Raw genomic sequence first — 17,450 nt, 5'->3', positions numbered from 1 at the left:
TTGTTATTTGATACACTCTCAGTTCTCAGAGGACTTGAGGGGAAAGGAAGGTGACAGAGTCAGGCCTATTTCCCTCAAGGAGTTTCCTCATTCATCCCTATTTATTCTCAGGTTGTTTCAGATAGAATACAGGGTCATTTTTAATTGCATCTGGGTTCTAGGACGGGAAGAATCAGGTATCACCTCTTTTCCAGAGGAGAGGTTTGGAGGAAATTCTTATCTTCCCACTTCTGTCAGATGACTGTGTTAACACAAAATTAATCCAAATCTGTAGCCCTGAAGATGTTGTGATGCATTTGAATGTGAGTTTGACCTAAAGAGACTCCTTAATTAACTGTATGTCCTTAGGGAGTTTTATAACACCAAGTTGCAGGGTTATACTCAGAGTTCTGTTGCTTATGAATGTAGAAATCAATGTGTATTATTTTCAGTTTGTTTTGGGTTTTTTTGTTTCTTGAGGGTTTTTTTTATACTTATGATAATTTATTTTGATGATACATCATCTAAGGTCCATACTTTCAGCAAGACAGTAAATTGAACATTTTTGTAAAGAAAAGAAAATCATTTATCTGCTTACTCTGCTTACTTGGAGGTGGTTTACAAGAAAGACTCATTGCAGCCCCATCATTCTCTCAGCAAAGTGGAGAATTCCAGCAGCAGTATAGAGCATAAACAAGTTGACTTGCGTGTATGCATCAGTGTTGCCCATCTGACCTTTTTAGTTTAATATTTACTATACATATGAATAAATAGAGTGAAACCCAGACCATCTGTTCATTTGACTTCTGTAAGAAAGCTCCTCTTACAGTCTTGAACTTGGCACAATGTACCCAATACTTTCAGTACCCTCTCCAAACAGAAGTCAGAAATGGAGCGTTAAGAATCACCCTTGTGCAAAAAGCAATGACTGCTAGGGGAAGGTACCACCTGCAGATGGCAACAGAAGTGGGGAAGGGAATGCTGAAGCCCCTTGAAGTTTCTAGCCTGTCTTGTGTTGAAGGCTTGAGAATAAGGAATGAAAGTTATTACAAAATGCTTACCACCTCCTGTGCCAGAAAGACAACTGCCCTGCTCCCAATGTGGGATACATTTGTGGGATCCCTTAGCTGCTTTTCCAAGCCAGCCATAAAGGAGATTTCTCATATTTCGTCCCCTTCCTTTCTCATTTCGTCTGTCTTTATAGTTCTAGCTGCAGACCTCCAACACTTACCAGTCCTAAAGACATTTGAGAGGGGGAGCAAAGAGGATGCATAACCCATTTTCAAATAATGATATTTAATCTGCTCATTAGAGCAGGAGTTAGGGGGTATCTTGCCTTGGAATTGTAGAGCATTTAAATTTTGATTTGCCTAGAAAATTAATGGTTTTGCATGCATTTCAGGATAATCATTGAGTAATGTTTAGTCAAGCTTCAGTATGTTTTGAACAGCTTCACAATGCACCATCTAATAGCATAATTCCAGTCTGTATCAGGTATGCTGTTCTTTTGTTTTCCTTAGTACAGGTGTCTCTGAGGAAAGCAAAATTAAAGTCCTCTCTAATTCCTACATCTGACCATTTCTTCAACGAAGACTCTAGCATCTGACCACAGATGGTGTTTTAATTTCTCTTCTGCATCACTGTATTCCCATAGTTATGTTTTTTGTCACATGTACATTGTCTGTTTTGTACTTTGTAATTTGTTGGGTTTCATGTGATAAAGTTGACACATAGGGCTGAACCCCATTTTGTGAGGAATGTATTATCAATTCTTAACAGGTTGAAATTCCTAGTGACTGCCTTATAGCAGGATTGGCTCCAAGACTGTTTCTACTCCCTTGGCATAGTCTAGGGAATAATACCAATCTTCTAGAGATGGCTCTGGTAAACAGTATTGAGTAAAAGGGAATTTGCCAATCAGATTTCCTAAAAACAATATTTTAGATAATGAATGTCTTCCAGAGTTTTTAACCCACATGAAGACTACATTGACTGTGCTTAGGTATCTATGCTAACTGCTAAATGCAAAACAAAAAAATTATGACATTAAATACAATATGATTAATGTCAGTGACATAACCCAAACAAGATATACACCATCTGGCTAGAGTTTCCGCAGCTAAAGAAATTGAGTTTGAATATGTGTTGGCTTCAAACAAATAAAACTTCTCTTTAGAGACTAATGTAAACCCAATCTATTTTCTCAATTAAAGAAAACATGATGAAAACTGGGATTTGACAAGCTTTTGATGAAGTTTTTCTTTGCACTTTATAAGGGGGAATCAAATTATGATTTGACTATGTAAGTTTCTAGTGTGATAGCAGAAAGAGCACTATGATAGGTCATCCTTTTATAAGGATAATTGTGTGCAGCTGATGTGGCTGTTTTTGTTACTCTTCATGTTTTTGCCCTAAATAGTCTAAAGGGAGGTAATTTATCCGTAAGTACAACAAACAGTCACCTGAGTGATTCTGTGGTTCTTTCAATCTACAAGTGCATCACTTACGATGCCTCATGAAAGGTGACTGAAAAAACCAAAATAATGTCATATGTCAAACAAAAATCCTAGATCAAGTTTAGAGCTTCATTCCTTCCAAAGTATTACAACTAAGTGCAATGGCATTTGACAGTATTGACTTTTTTTATATGATTTCTTTCAGCTAACTCAGCATTCTGAAAAAATAAATAGTGTTCTCCCTCTGTGATTGAAAGGGTTAAATAGTACCAATTCATTACCTCTCACAAAAGGATTTATTTTCTTCTCATAAATCAGTTTTATTCCACATTTTTATTATTCCCTTGGGTCAGCTGTTCCAATTGAAATCAATACAAGTGCAAGTGACACAATCAATCTAGATATTTGATTATAGATTTGAGACTCCAAGTTCTGCTCTGTGTGTTTAGTTAGTCTCCTTCTGATAGTGTCCCCGGAGAATGGAAAATTCTTATTGGCATCCATGAATTATGGACATAGATTCAGAAACCAGATACTGTGATAATCTCCATTTATGTACTGCTGCAGCTAGAGAAAGAATGTTCTAACCATGGAGAAGCAAAATTGAAGGTTTAAAAGCTAACTGTTTCTGAATTTTTCTAAGTGTATAAATCCCTCATGAAATAAGCTTGACAAAGTCTCATAATTTGTCTATAAAACCCCTCAAACAAAATGGATGAAATCAGTAACTGTATGCTCTGTCATCAGCTTAAGATTGCAAGTGCAGCAAATGCTTTTGCTGTTTGATGTCTTGTGTCAAATGTGATGTTTTTCCACTTGGATTACTAAACTGTGCTGGGACACTTCCTCCTGTTTGTATCAGGATAACATTGCTTGGACACTGGAAACCTTTTTGAAATCCAGAGTTTGAAATCCAGAGAGAAGTTGGTTGTACTCATAGGATGCTTTCCCGAGTTTGGTTTAGGTCATGGGCTGCATTCTTACTGTGTGTGTCTAAAACTGTCTCCGTACAGTGTGCAGTGTGTGGGGTCCAAGACTGATGCCCCTTGGTGCTATTGCAGAAAAATTGAGTTGGAGTGGAAATGAATATAATTACAGCAGAGATTTAACACTATACTGAAAATACTGTTTTAACTGGAAGGTCTAAATGAAACTGACTCCGCTGCAAAACTCATTAGATATTTCTGTGTTTATAAAAGAGTAATGAAAAAAACTAAAACAGTAATTCAAATCAGGAAGGTTTCTTCTTAGCAGCTTCATCAACAATTACAGAGGTTTTTCAGTTCAAAGCCTCATGGCACTGAGCTGAAAGCTCCAAAGGGTAGATGAGACCACACACTGAAGATTCCTTCCTGCTTGCCATCATGACAAAGCCTAATCCTGGCTGCAGTCATTAACCATCTATGGGGTCTGTGCTAACTTTCTTGTGTGAGCTCTCACATCAAGCTGTGGGCTTTATTCATATTTCAGTCTGTAGAATTAATGAGCACATAAATGCACATTACTTAGTGTTTGCAACCCTAATAATCACTTATTTCGACTGACAGAAACATGCTTTCATCATAATGATTACCCTTGCTTTGCCTTAGGGTTCTGGAAGTGTTCTGAAAATTTTCTTAGAATCGTACAAGAGCTGAGGTCAGAGAGCACCTCTAGGGAACAACCAGTTCAAGCTCTCTTCTCCAAGCAGGGTTATGGAGCATGTTGTCCCAGACAGTGTCCAGCTGGCTTTTGAGGAGTATCACCAAAGCTGGAGACTCTGAGCAACTTGTTCCAGTGTTTGACCAATGTCAAAGTAAAAATAGATTTTTCCTAGGTTTAAACAGAATTTATTGTATTTTCTGTTTGTACTCATTGCTTTTTGTTCTGCTGCTATGTATTACTGAGAAATGTTTGGTTACTTTATTCCCTTACAACAGATATTTTAAACATTTTGCACATTTTTAAGATCTTTCCTCCTCTTCTTGAGCTAAACAACCTCAGTTCTCTCAACCTCATTTCTCTCAAAACCTGACATATTCTTCAAGTCTTTAATCACCTTTGCACGGACTCCACTCCAGTAAGTCCGGATTTGTATTACACTGATACCCAGAATAGGATGGACACTCCAGATGTGTCTCACCAGGCTGAATAGAGAGGAGGAATCCCCTTCCAGTGTCAATGACAGACAGTGTACACATTCTGTACATCTCAAGGCAATCTAAGGTACCTCTACCAAATCTGAGTCTGTAAGAATCCTCTTTGAGTGGTGACTTGAGTACCAGTCACAAAATAAAAGTGAGAAACTAGGTCTTTTAGATTTCAGATTTCTGCTGTATGTGCCAACACAGATTTTGATCTTGTTCTTCAAATATTTTCCATTTTTCAGTTTTAAAACTAAAGGCTTCTTCTAATTCCCTGGGGAAAAGGAAAAAGATTAAGTTTTTCAACACAGATAATGTGAAACTCTTCTTATTTACAGGAAAATTAATATTTTGGATTAATAATTTTCCCAGTTTCCCACAGTGCTTTTAAATTATCCATTTTGACTCATTCGGCAACTCCTCCTAGCCCATGAGAGAGAAGTTCTGGTGTGTTAAGAGAGTCTTTAAGTTTTGAACTCAGTTTGATGGACTGTGACCATGATATGTCCATAGGAACAATACATCTGTCAGCTCAGGAGAAGGGGAGCAAATAGTGGTTCAAGACATTAAGGCAAAAAATCAGCAGTGTGCTCATCTGAAAAAAAAAAGAAAGAAAAAAAAATCAAACAAAAATCCTCCAAAAAAGGATGCCAAAATATAAAAACCACCCTTATCTCAAAATACAAAACCCCCCCAATAGTTTGTTGAAAAGGAGGTATGGCATCAAAGCCAAACTACTTCACAAGTCAATATAACAATTGAGATGACAATTTGAGAACAGTTCATTATGACAGTTCTTAAGAAATGAGAGTTTCTAATAATGTCAAGGAAGTATGTTAGCTGGTTTTCTACTGGGATGATTAAATTAATGGAAAGTGGTATTTTTTATTCTGAATATTCCATTAGAAACAATGGGAAAGGAAGAAAGGGAGGAAAGAAAAATCTTAGCTGGGAGGAAAGTAGCTTTTGTGGTAGTTAATGAGGCTGAATAATAGGCAAAACTAACAGACAAGAGAATGAGCTGAGACACAAAGAAGTGTGCATATTCACAGAATTTACCCCCAAAGATGTGATGCCGAAGAGACACAAACTAGCTGTGTCTCAAATAGGGACAGAAACTGGTGGCAATGAGGATGAGTTCTGGAGAAAGGGCCGAAAAAGTGAGTTCTTGGTTCATTTTTATTTTACTATTCTGATCTGATATGAACTTTTTCTGTGGCTCATGGTACAAGGCTTAGCCTCTTTATTCTCAGTCATATAAAGCAGGCATAAAAACAACTGTAAGTGCTTGTGATAGTTAACTTAGTAATCTTTGTATAGATCCTCATATGAACTGTTCCTTGAGCTGGATTTTTGCTACCTTTAGTCTTTGAGCAGTCTTCTACAGTGGTAATGGTTCTGCTTCTGTCTGCTTGAATACTGTAGGGCAACATGTTCTGTAATGTAGAAAAAGGTTATCAGGAAATAATGCAATTATATGTGAAGTATGGATTGGTATTAATAAAAATGCAGTAATACTAATAGAATTACTTTATTTTCCTGCACTTGGGAAATATGTGTCTTTCTCTGTTCAATACATAAAAAGGAAACATCTCAATTTATTGCCTTTTCCCTTAAAACATAAATTTTTAAAGGTATGGGAAGAGTACCTTTAAATTTGCCACATATGGGGGGAGAAAAGTTCTTAAATGTAAGATGAATGTGTTTAGTTTGTATCATTTCATTGCCATGAGAATGGTTTCATGTTGTACCATTTCCTGCACTCCTCACAACCTTTGTCACATGAATAAGATATCAGGATGCTAATGACTAATATACAGTATTCTGTGTCTGCTGATGCTATACTGTACTGCTGTGACCTTTGCAATATTATGTATTCTGATTGGCTGTGCATTTCACCTCTTCCCCACAAGTTAATAAGGCTGTAAAAAGGAGAGAACTTGAAATCACCAGCCAGTCAAATTACAGAATATTGAAAAGGTCAGAGCAGTACAGCACACAGAAAAAAAATTATGGAATATATGAGGCATTAAAATTCTTGTGACAATGATTATAACAAGAATGGAAAAGGATACCCATTTATGTTATTTCAATCTAGTGAACCCCATAGGATGATGGACCCAGGACAGCAGTAATTTACGCACCGCTGACTCACAGGAGCTTAATTCACCTATTTACAGGGATGCTCAGTAACAGGAATGCACATCTGCTAGGGAGTCCCCTGAAGAGTGTCCACTCAAAACCATCCCGAGCCTTCAAGTACAGACACTCACCATCTAAAGTGCTTTTTTTTGAATGCAATATATGTATTTGTTTGGTTTTTTAATGCAAGCATGTTTTATTCCTTGACTTTGTTTCAACTATACATCCCTTTTAAGTATATTTATGGATATTCTTTAGCCCTCATTTCTTCATATGGCTCTTGTCCTGAAAAACTGACATACTTCGATCTGGTGCAGAATAGGAATAAACTGGGAACAGCAGAAGTATTTCTCAGTTTTCTTAGGCAAAGAAGTCCCTTGGGTAATTTGGGGAGATATGGAGAACTGAACAGGAAGGCTAGTAAAAGAACAAAACCATAACTGTGCAAAAATATGGAAAGATTAAGGAGCTTGGGAAAGCCCTTCATATCTGCAAAAGACTTAGGGTTTTTTTTAATAGGTTATAGAAAATTACGTCTCTGAGCTCTCTCCTGTTGGGATCCATCTTTTTTGTGCAGGTGTTTGCATGTCTTAAGTGTTCATGGATGTGGTGAGTCAGATGTAGGAGTTTGTTTTCTGCCCCTTTAGGTTGTTCATATTAAGAGAATCATGGGGGAATCTTGTTTGTTGGGGTGCTGGTGTCTGTTCTTGGCAGGAATTACAAGGCAGAAATGAGGAGGTGTTCTGGTACAAACCACTTGTCTGAAGTAGAACAATGTCTCTTAGGACTTCACCACTGTCTGAGGCAACTTTAGATCTGCAATGTTTAGATCTGCAAAGGTTTGTATCTGCAATGGACTTGCCAGTGGGCTACAAGTAGGACTTGTGAGCAGGATGGAGAGAAAAACACCCAGGGAAATTGGAAAAAAAGGAGGCCTCATCCACTTACACTCACAAATTGGGTCCACACTGAGGCAGTCTGGGCAGGAATGGCATGGAATGATATGACAGGGTTATCGCTGTATCACTTTCAGTCAGGCTGAACCTATGTGTCTGCATTTTCCAGCCCACTGAAAGCACAGTTTAGGCAGTGAGAAGTGGCAAAGCTGCATATTGCAAATCAGCCACAGCAAGACCTGCATTTTAAAAATGTTCTTCTAGTATTTACTTGCCAGCAGTAGTAAGTTCCTTGTCTGAGAATCAGGATACAATACCTTTTGTCTGTGTAAAATTTGGGCTAGGTAACTTGCAAGTACTGTTCAACCTTTTATTAGAAGCAATGAAAAATTTTGGGCTGCTATGTTGTCTATCTCACTGTAAATTTGCAAGTTCGTTTTTGAGCTGAATAAAATGGTTATGTAATTACATACTTCTCCTAATTATTGAGTAATTATATACTTCTTATAATTGCCGAGTAATCACTCTGCTATAACTAGAATTTAATGTTACAACTAATTGTATAATTACTGTATATTAATGTTGTTATCCAGGCAACTTGGAATAGAGTGTTATCCTTTTAATTCATCTTCTGTTACTCGAAACTGTATTTTTAAAACATGGTATAGTTGTCTATTGGAAGAAAGATTAATAATGGAATAAAAATATCAGCAGAGGAAGTACATGATTTCCTGCCAGGCTCAGGTGAATGAAATTAAAATATTAACAAGTTAAATCTGTACTGTTGATAGAAAAAGTTTCATTTTCACATGAATTTAGCATATATAGATTGTTGTTAGACAAATTTCTTTTATGCTTGAGGTTTGACTCTAGCCTATGTGCTGATCTGTTAACATAATTTTTAAACTTTCCCACACATTGGAGGTGAAACATTTGAAAAATGCGTTTTTTTTTCCACAGCCAGCTGAGTCCTTAAGTGTTTAATGTCCCTAGGACTTTAAGAATGTATATGTCAAATACTGTTGCATGATGTTCGCAAATATTAAATCACAAACATCATAAAAACTGTGAAAGAAAATAGGAGAAATGTGTTTTGTTGGATTGTATCTGCTCTCAAATCACACACGGGCAGTTTCACAAAGGTGCAGGAGAAGGGTTTGATATACAATTTAAAAGCTGAGATCAAGTAATGCAGATGCATTTTTCTAGTGCTGGTTGAGTAGCTTGAGTACCTAAGAGTAATCTCAGACAAAATAGCTTCACTTCTGCAAGATTCTGTATGTGGAATGTGTAAAATGTAGTTGTTCTTCTTGCATGTAAAGAAGCTTTGCCTCAATTTCTGTACCTAAAACAGGGTCTCTCAGATAAACTTCAGTGAAATCCAAAATGAATCCATCAAACCTCATGAAATCATTCAACCTTCATGCTACTCTAGTCTGTTTCGGTGGTCTGGTGCTATGGTAGGGTGCAATCCAAGTAGAATTTGAGCAATGAGGATCTAGGCTGCAAGGCAGACTCATAAAACAGCATTTTGCAAACCTGTCCCCTTCCCCAAACCCTCCAAAAATAAGCTTTTTGTATGTTACAGTAGAATAACTGAAAACAGCAGTGCAGTTCATAAGACCAAAGTAAAGGAAGGGCTTGGATTTATACCATAAGTGAATCAAATTGTTCATAGGAATCCCCAGATTAGAGGAAAATCCAGATCCTTCATCCATGGTAAAATGTAATGTGAGCATGACTGAAATGTATTGCAAATGCACCTTAATACACACCATAGAGACATGGAATAGTTGAAAAATTGTTTCTGATTTAATAGCATTTCAATTTTAATAGTTAATTTGAAACTTGCATCAAAATGAGTAAGTCTGATGAGTGTCCCTTAAAAATTGAAAGATTGATTTTTCTGGGTTTTTTTAATTCTGTCTTATTCAGATTTTGTAGAAGACTCAGATGTAAATATTGAATCATCTAGCTGTGACAATGTCATAATTGATTTACAATACTTTTATAGTTATAGACTATTTACTCTCATTCTCATACCTGTGGTCTCAGACTTGTGTGATTCTGCTGTTGTTTCTAATGTAGAATTTTCATTGACTTCAGTGCAAGAGGTCGCCATGGAATGATTGATAGTAATAATTGCACTAATCATTCATATAGCACTTCATATATTCAAAGTATAAGATTATATTTTAAGTGAGTCAGCTTGGCTCTGAGATATTCAAAGTCTTCATTAAGTCAAAAAAATGTTACTTGGCATATATTTTTTTTTATTTCCTAGGGTAACTAGGTATTTTGGAGAGGTTTTTTTTTTTTTAATTATTTTTGTCGGGAAGAGTATTGTCTTATCTGAAGTTTGAGATCTTAAAAGGGTTCCAAAGGACATGTAGGTTGCTCTGGTGTCCTCTGATGATTTCAACTGATAAACTGAGTACTTCAAATCCTTGTTCTGTCTTTGAGAGAACTGCAGGCCATGCTGGAAAGCCTCTATTACTGCAGATGACTATGTGTTATGCACGCAATGGAATTAGCTTATCAATTCCTAAGTTAAGAATTTTCCTAGCAAATTCAAAAAGTTTTGCCAGTCTTTCGTGGCATGGTACAAGAATTATCATTAATGTGTCAAATCCGCAATTATCACAGAACTGTTCTGGAAATTCTGTTTGCTGTATATAGTAATCAGTTTGCAACTGTTTGGTTCATGTATTGGTTTGTTGATTTTCCAGGATTTACAAATGCTACAAATTGTTGGCAAAAGGAGAAGAAGTCATGAATAATAATTTTTCTTCCTAACACACCAAAAATTTGTTTGTGTTACTGTTATAAATGGCAACTCTTCATTTGACTGGAAATAAGACTTGGTTCATAAAGACAGTGAATTTTAGCAGATGCAAGGTCTAACATTTGTTCTTTCCCCCCCCCCACCCTTGTTTTTCCATAACAGATAATGCTAATTATTCCATTGTAAATGATACTCAGATGTTGTGCAGCAGCAAGGAATTCAATGTATGGGTACCCATTAAAGGACTGATTCCATTTTCTAACTACACGGTACAAGTGAATGCGTCCAACAGTCAGGGCAGCTTGATAAGTGATGCTATAACCATAGTCATGCCTCCAGGAGGTAAGTATGAAAAAGTGCTTTTTCTGTGCATGTTACAATTACACAAACACTCTGTTCAACAAAACATTATTTATTATCGCAGCTGAGGACTGAAGTTCAGAAGAATATGTTTATAATAGTAGTTCGTAGTAAAAAAATTGTTCTTTTTGGCTTCTAATTTGTCACTTTGTTCCATTTAATAACTAGAAAATGAAAATACATAGTTGTGTAGTTAGCATATTATGGAGGTGAGAAGTGCATTATGTACTTCATTTTTTTTCTGAGAATGGTGGTGTATTCTGGAATGGAAAGCTAATCTAGCCCAAGAATATAGAGAGCCTCACCTGCGTTTTGCAATCTGTTTTAGACTAAAAGTTGTAAATGCTGACAAGGAGCACTTACTGGGTAGACTTAGAGAATTTGTTTAATAATAGTAATATAAACCACTGGCAATATATTGAGCCAGAATCCACAAAATAACGTAGCTCTAAGAAAGTCAATTACAATGTGCTGATTTACAGTGAATTAGGTTGTAAGCCAGTCTGGATATTATCTTCATAACAATTTGAAATACGAAAATTGAGCAAATATGCCCTAAACATTGTACAATGATTTGTTTTGTGGCTTTGTTGTTGTTTGTTTTTTTTCTTTTCAAGAAAGCTTACATTTATAGCTGATGTAGATCTGCTGCTTTTGCATTTTATTTTCATGAACACCTTAACTAATTAGTTTTTTTCAAAAATAAGTATCAATGGATACAATTAATTTTAGGTAATTTTGAATTTTTAAATGAGAGTCCAACAACACTTGTTTTTGAGAGTGCATGGTGTAGCTGTTGAGCAAGAACAGTGTAGAGGGACATACATAAAATTTGAAAGCAAAAGAAAAGCAAAAAAAAAAAAACAAAAGAGAGAAAAATCATAAACCTTGCAGCTCAAAAACACATACTTGAAACAACTTGCTTGCTTGCAAACAAATGGATTGGGTTTGGAGACTTCAAAAAAGCCAGTAAGTACAATTCAGAGCTTTTATGACAGATTGTTGAGGAACAAGGGAAAAGTCAATTCCCAGCACATTTTATACTTTTCCAATCTGACTGTCAAGTTGCACCTACTATTAACAAATATACATTCTCATATAATTATAAAACTGCATCTGAGTTTTACTGCTCATTTAAGACTGAGGAGTAAGACACTGATATTTTTAGCTCCAGTGTCACACTTCAATTTTGCTTAGCAAAATTTGGTAGTGAAAATTTCACCAAATGACAAAGTAAAAGATCTTTACAGATAAGCAAGGATGTGCACAAGTTTATGACAACCATTAAGATACACTTTCTTTCATCATTAGATTGTTGTTGATTACAATTAGAAAACTTATAGCTTTGAAATTATCTTTTTTATGACCTTGTGGTAGTTTAAAAGCAATACCTCATTGGTTAAATAGGTTTTAGTTCATGCTTCCTTTTAGTTAATGATCTGAAAACATATTATCCTGATTTACACATAAAATCATGCTGAAAAGCATGTGGCATTCACTAGGATATGTGTGTTTAAGTAGAATTAAATTAGCAGTGAGAGTTATTAAAGAAATCTTCCATACTATTGTCCAGTGGACTGTGATCTGTAGAGAAATGAATAATAAATGAAGCAGTGCATATGAGAGAAGAGCTCTCTCACACGCTGTGTTTTCACTGTATGTGTACACATGTACAGACACATGTGTGTATCTAGGACAATACATGTTTGTTTTACTATGATGTTTCTTATAATCAGCCTTTGAGTGTTCTACAGTTCCATTGCATGCTAAATTATGAGTATAATGGTAATTTTACACTGGGCAGTATGTAGTGCCTTCACACTTGCTAAATCATTAAATGAAATCTTGATGCTACTTAAATAAGAAAGAACTTTATTTTTTACTTCAGTGGCCAAAATTTCACTTAGTCAGAAGTTTTGTTTGATTAAAAAGTAAAGAAGGTCTCATTATGTACAGCCTTTTAATGAGTGTTAAAATGTAGCATTCTCTTTTCAAGGATACAAAAAACCCCACTATTTAAGAAATCTACACTGTGGGGAGTACTTCACAGAGTTTGATGGAAGGTTGTCTAAGAGGGAGAGTAATAGAGGACAAAGGAGTGTTCCATTTTAAAGTTATTGCTGATCACTGTTTTATCATTATGATACAATTTTTTCCAACATGAATTTCTTTTGTTCATTTTTTTTTAGCTTTAAAACGCCTTGCACACAATATAAAGCACACCAAATCCTTAGATTGAATATCTTAAACCTGATTGAATATATCTTAATTTCTTATCAAGCTGATTTGCCATGCTTAAAGTCAACACTCAGAAAAAACTACCTTAGAAGTAAGGAATTTATTTTATGTACGTTCTCGACTAAAATTGCAGTGCAGGTTCAAGAGTTCTTGGAAAGATTAAAAAAATAAAAACTGGATCCAAATGTTAATCCATAAATATGAAACTTTCTTTTGACCCTTACCCTGTAGTGGTCTGGAGTTACTAATGGGGTTAGGATTTCAACTCTTAATGGGACTTGGTGCATTAGTGTTTGGTATGCATGGAATTCAGCATTCAGTTTAATAAGTGGTTGACATTGGTGATGTCCCTTAATTTGCTTAAATCTAATTGGCTCTTTTATCAGTCAAACCTGTATGGATTGGCAATTGATCAGAAAGGGTCAGCCATGACTGTGCATGTGCTTAAATGCTGGAACCATGAGTTAAAGTCACCACTGTTGCATAATAAGAAGCTGAAACCATGAGAACAAATGATCTTCAGAGTCGGAAAGCAAAAGAAAGAGGAGAAGTTTTTCAGGATGTTCAAGTTCAGAACAAAGGCATTATGGAGTATATAAATTTTAAATACACTGCTTTTTGCCTCAAGACTTAAAGCTTTTTTTTTTCCAGATGAACTGAAATCTTGTCTGAAACTGTCTTTGTTACATCAAAGAACTGCATAGAAAGCTAAAAGAGATGGAAGAAGCATAAAAGGGCATAGTTTAAAATGATTAGTGACAAATTTCATACTGCAGAGGTAGAAGTAAATTTTTTTGAGTTTTATATTTTTTCCAAAAAGAATAAATTTGTTCTATTTATCTTGTTCTAAAATGCTTTGGCAGAATCTGTAGAAAAATAATATACTAGCCAGTGCTTCACATCGATTTGAGGATGCCAGCCAGTAAAAGATCTGGAAAACAAATTGTTTTAGAATTAATTTACTTAGATAAATGAATTTAAGTGATAGAGAGGATATAAAACTGCAAAAGTCTGGGAGAAAAACTGTTGCACAGACTTCTTGGTTATACATTTTTCTCCTCAATGAGTGCTATTTCTGATGTAGTGGCACATAGAAGACCCCATTATTTTAGAATTGTTTTGTAATAAGGGATGGCAAGCTAGTAGAAAGGAATTTTGCAATCACTGCTGATAACATCTTGTACTCTAGATAAATCCATTTATTCCCTTCCTCTGGCCACCAAAGCCTGAGTATGGAAGGGAATGGGAAGAAGATGGATTCTGTTGAATAAATAGATGCAAAAAAGGACAGGCTGCTGCTCTGATGGGAAGCAGGGAGGGGGAGTCTCAATCATCACCTACAAAGCAGGAAGGAGGACTGGATTTCCAAGTCATGACAAGACGTCTGAAGAGTGTTGTGGATGGGAATTCTGTACCACGTATCAGAGTTGAATACCTGTGGATTCGTATACTGGGGATTACAAACCATTAACGTGGTGCTGATTTATGTACAGAAAAGAGCCTTAAAGAATTGATGCATACTTTCTGTGTAAAACATAAAAGGAAAGATACTCTGAAAAAAAATCTGCCTAAGTAGTGAAGTGCCTCTTTAAACACTGCCATGATTTATTAAGTATGTTGTTCGATTATGTGCTCTCTCTGTGATTTGCACAACATAGGAATGTTTAGAAGGGGAAGATGTAAGATTTTGCCTTAGACCCTTAAGCCCCTGCCCCTTGCTGGTCCCTTGTTTCTGTGTGGAATACTGCATGACTCTGCCTTGGCTTGCTGTCAGCCACAAAACTTGAGCCTACACACCTGTAGCTGTTGATGTTTGTTCAATATCTGCAGGAGATGGTGTCCTGCAACCAGAAGGTTTCAGCCACTGTTAGCTTTAGTCACGACAGCTTGGAGGCTGGATGCTGAACCTTATCACAGGACCACTGATCTGATTAGGCAAACAAGTAGGAACCACATCAGGCAACTTGTATTCACATCTGAAAGCATTTGCTTGGGAAGTTGATCACTGAAGGTAGCAGGCCTCCATAGAGGAGTGAATATGCAATAAAGAAAACAAAGCAAACTGATGCTAAGTCAGAATTATTTATGAAGAAAAATTAATCTTAAATATGCTAGAATTTTCCCTGTGAGACAGTTTTGTTTTCCCATATTTCCTAGTATCACATGGAGTCACACCATAAAATTTGTCTTGAAAGAATGCCCTGTGCTTCAAATTTTGGGTATTTGAGACATCACTTGTTTTTCTCTCTTTTCCATCTCCTCTTTCTCCTTCGTCTCTCTCTCCCTTCTCTTGTTAGAGAGAAATCCAAGAGAAAGATTCCAAGAGGATTTTTTTTTTTGTTCTATATCTTCTGTGTTAACAGGAAGTTCTTAGTGAAAAATTGTGACCATATCTTTTCTACAGGTACTTCGTGGAGAAACCAGGATAGAGTAGGGAGGGGAAAAAAGCTCTCCTTCATCTCTCATCAATGACCTAGCTAATTACAGAGTGTCAGTAGCAAGCTGTGTAAATTGTTCACTCCAGTCTTTTTTGTCCAGAAGGATGATTTCATGGGGATATAAGGGTAGGATTCCAAAAGTGCCTGTGTGGAAAACTGGGAGTTTCTCTACCGAAGCAGGAATCCTTCACTAATCTTTGCAGTATTGAACTGATTTTCATTAGTGCTACTTTCTTTTTATATTCCCCTCTCCCAGGCTGTTCAGCACACTTTTCAGTGAGCTCGCACTGTGTCCATTCTTGATTTTGGGTGTGTGTTTTTCATGGCAAGAAATGAGAGAAGTCTCATTCCTGACCAGCTGTGTCTTCAAACTCTGGCAGTGGGGGGCACAGACGTGCCCTCTTTGCTGCTCACTTTCCTAAACTGCATCTGGGGCTCAGCCTAACTCCACACATTATAAAGGTTGCTTTAAAGTGAAGCTTAGTGTAAGTCCCTACTCATAAAACTGAGGAGTTTTTCCAGTAGGCAATGACACTCCAGCTACGTCCTCTTCTTCTGATTGTCTCCTTCTCTTTGCTTTTGCACCCTGTGCTTTTGGAGCTGGGCAGATCTCCCATAGTTCCAGCTGTGCTTTTTCCATGCTCCAGACACAAAGCACCTGCATTTATCAGCCCCTCAGTTCCTTTGTCTCTTCTAAAGCAGCATGAAACAGCTGGGACAAGAAAATCAAACTAGCAATTTTAGTTGCCTGGAAGAACATGGATGTGTTTTGCTTGTTTAGGGAGAGCCAGATGAGAAAGGGAAAAAACTGTGCAGCATCTAATTGATTGTCTGTAAGCAGGCAATTAACCTCACTGAAGAGGTCTCACTCAGTGGTTTCCAAAACCTTAGCCCTAGCGTGAGATCCATGCTGTGCTTAAGAACTCTTAGAAGAAATCTGTACTAGGGAAGATGCCATGATGAAAAACTACAGCTTGGTTGTGCTTCAGAAATACAGAAGAATATATAAAAAATGGGGGAAATGGGCTGTTGTGGAATGTAGAGGTAGATCATTATTTAAAACTATTACCTACTATCACATTAGCCTATTTCAGACCAATTTCAATTGTACAAAAGAAAAAAGGACATGATTTAGACAAAGTGTGTCAATTTTATATAATCTCAAGCTTATTCATGCTTGGGGCTTTTTCACTTTTGATTTTTCTTTTCATTCTGAGCAAATCTGAACTAGGTTTTTCAGTGCTGTAACTGAAATCAGCAATATTTATGTGATAAATTAGGCTCTGTTAAAGGAATTCTGCAACAAAATGCTGTTGAAATTCTTGGTGAAAGCATAGAGAAGGCATTTGAAAAATCATAATATGAATTTTGTCTTTTGAATAATTTCCCACATATATGTAAGTACTAGGAATCTGATCAATTCTTGCATTACTGTACTGCAATGATTTGCACTCTTTTTCTAAAAAGCTCATGTTTTTATACTTTCTCTTTTTTTTTTGACAACTCCTGCCCCTATAGGTTTTGGAATAATTTTTTTTTTTCATTAACTGGCAACAAAGGCATATGCGTGTGAGTTTTTTGTTTGTTCATTGAGTTCCTGGGGTGTTTTTGGTCATGTCATTCTGTATTTTCTGCATTTGAAGCATTTAGATTGTGGAAGTTAGCCTGGTGATCATAAAGCATTTCAGTAAAATGGCAAGGATTAAAGGCTTGAGCCACTTTGCACAGTTCAGGAAGTTTTGAAGTTCCTGAGCCTGCAATGAACTCTGTACATGTCCAGCAAAGTTCTGTCACCCTGCATATTTATCCATATTAGGGGATAAAAAGCTTAATTGGGGGGGGGGGGGGAGGGGGAGGCAGTAAGGGGTTTTTATGACCTTGCTGAGGTTTAAATGTACAGGAAATCAAATCACTGTTCTTTTCCTCTGTTTAGCCAGGGGGAAAAAAAAAAAAATCAGAGATGATCTTTCTTAAACATCATGGCCATAAAAGTGCTTTTAGGGTTTTTTTTGCTGATTCTGTATACAGTTGAA

At 36.4% G+C, this 17,450-nt stretch overlaps 1 protein-coding gene across 1 annotated transcript in view; it reads left to right on the top strand.

The window, feature by feature from the left end:
* USH2A (usherin) overlaps positions 1 to 17,450 on the top strand; it is a 374,892-nt gene that overhangs the window by 210,802 nt on the left and 146,640 nt on the right. The window contains exon 37 of the mRNA XM_062490428.1: positions 10,544 to 10,723. Within this exon, the coding sequence (XP_062346412.1) occupies positions 10,544 to 10,723 (180 nt within the window). The remainder of the gene's footprint in view (positions 1 to 10,543; positions 10,724 to 17,450) is intronic.

This window comes from Cinclus cinclus, chromosome 3 (genome assembly GCF_963662255.1).
Source record: "Cinclus cinclus chromosome 3, bCinCin1.1, whole genome shotgun sequence".
Classification (NCBI taxonomy): Eukaryota; Metazoa; Chordata; class Aves; order Passeriformes; family Cinclidae; genus Cinclus; species Cinclus cinclus.
Note: the sequence above shows the minus strand (reverse complement) of the source record. Positions and strands in the feature narration are given on the sequence as shown.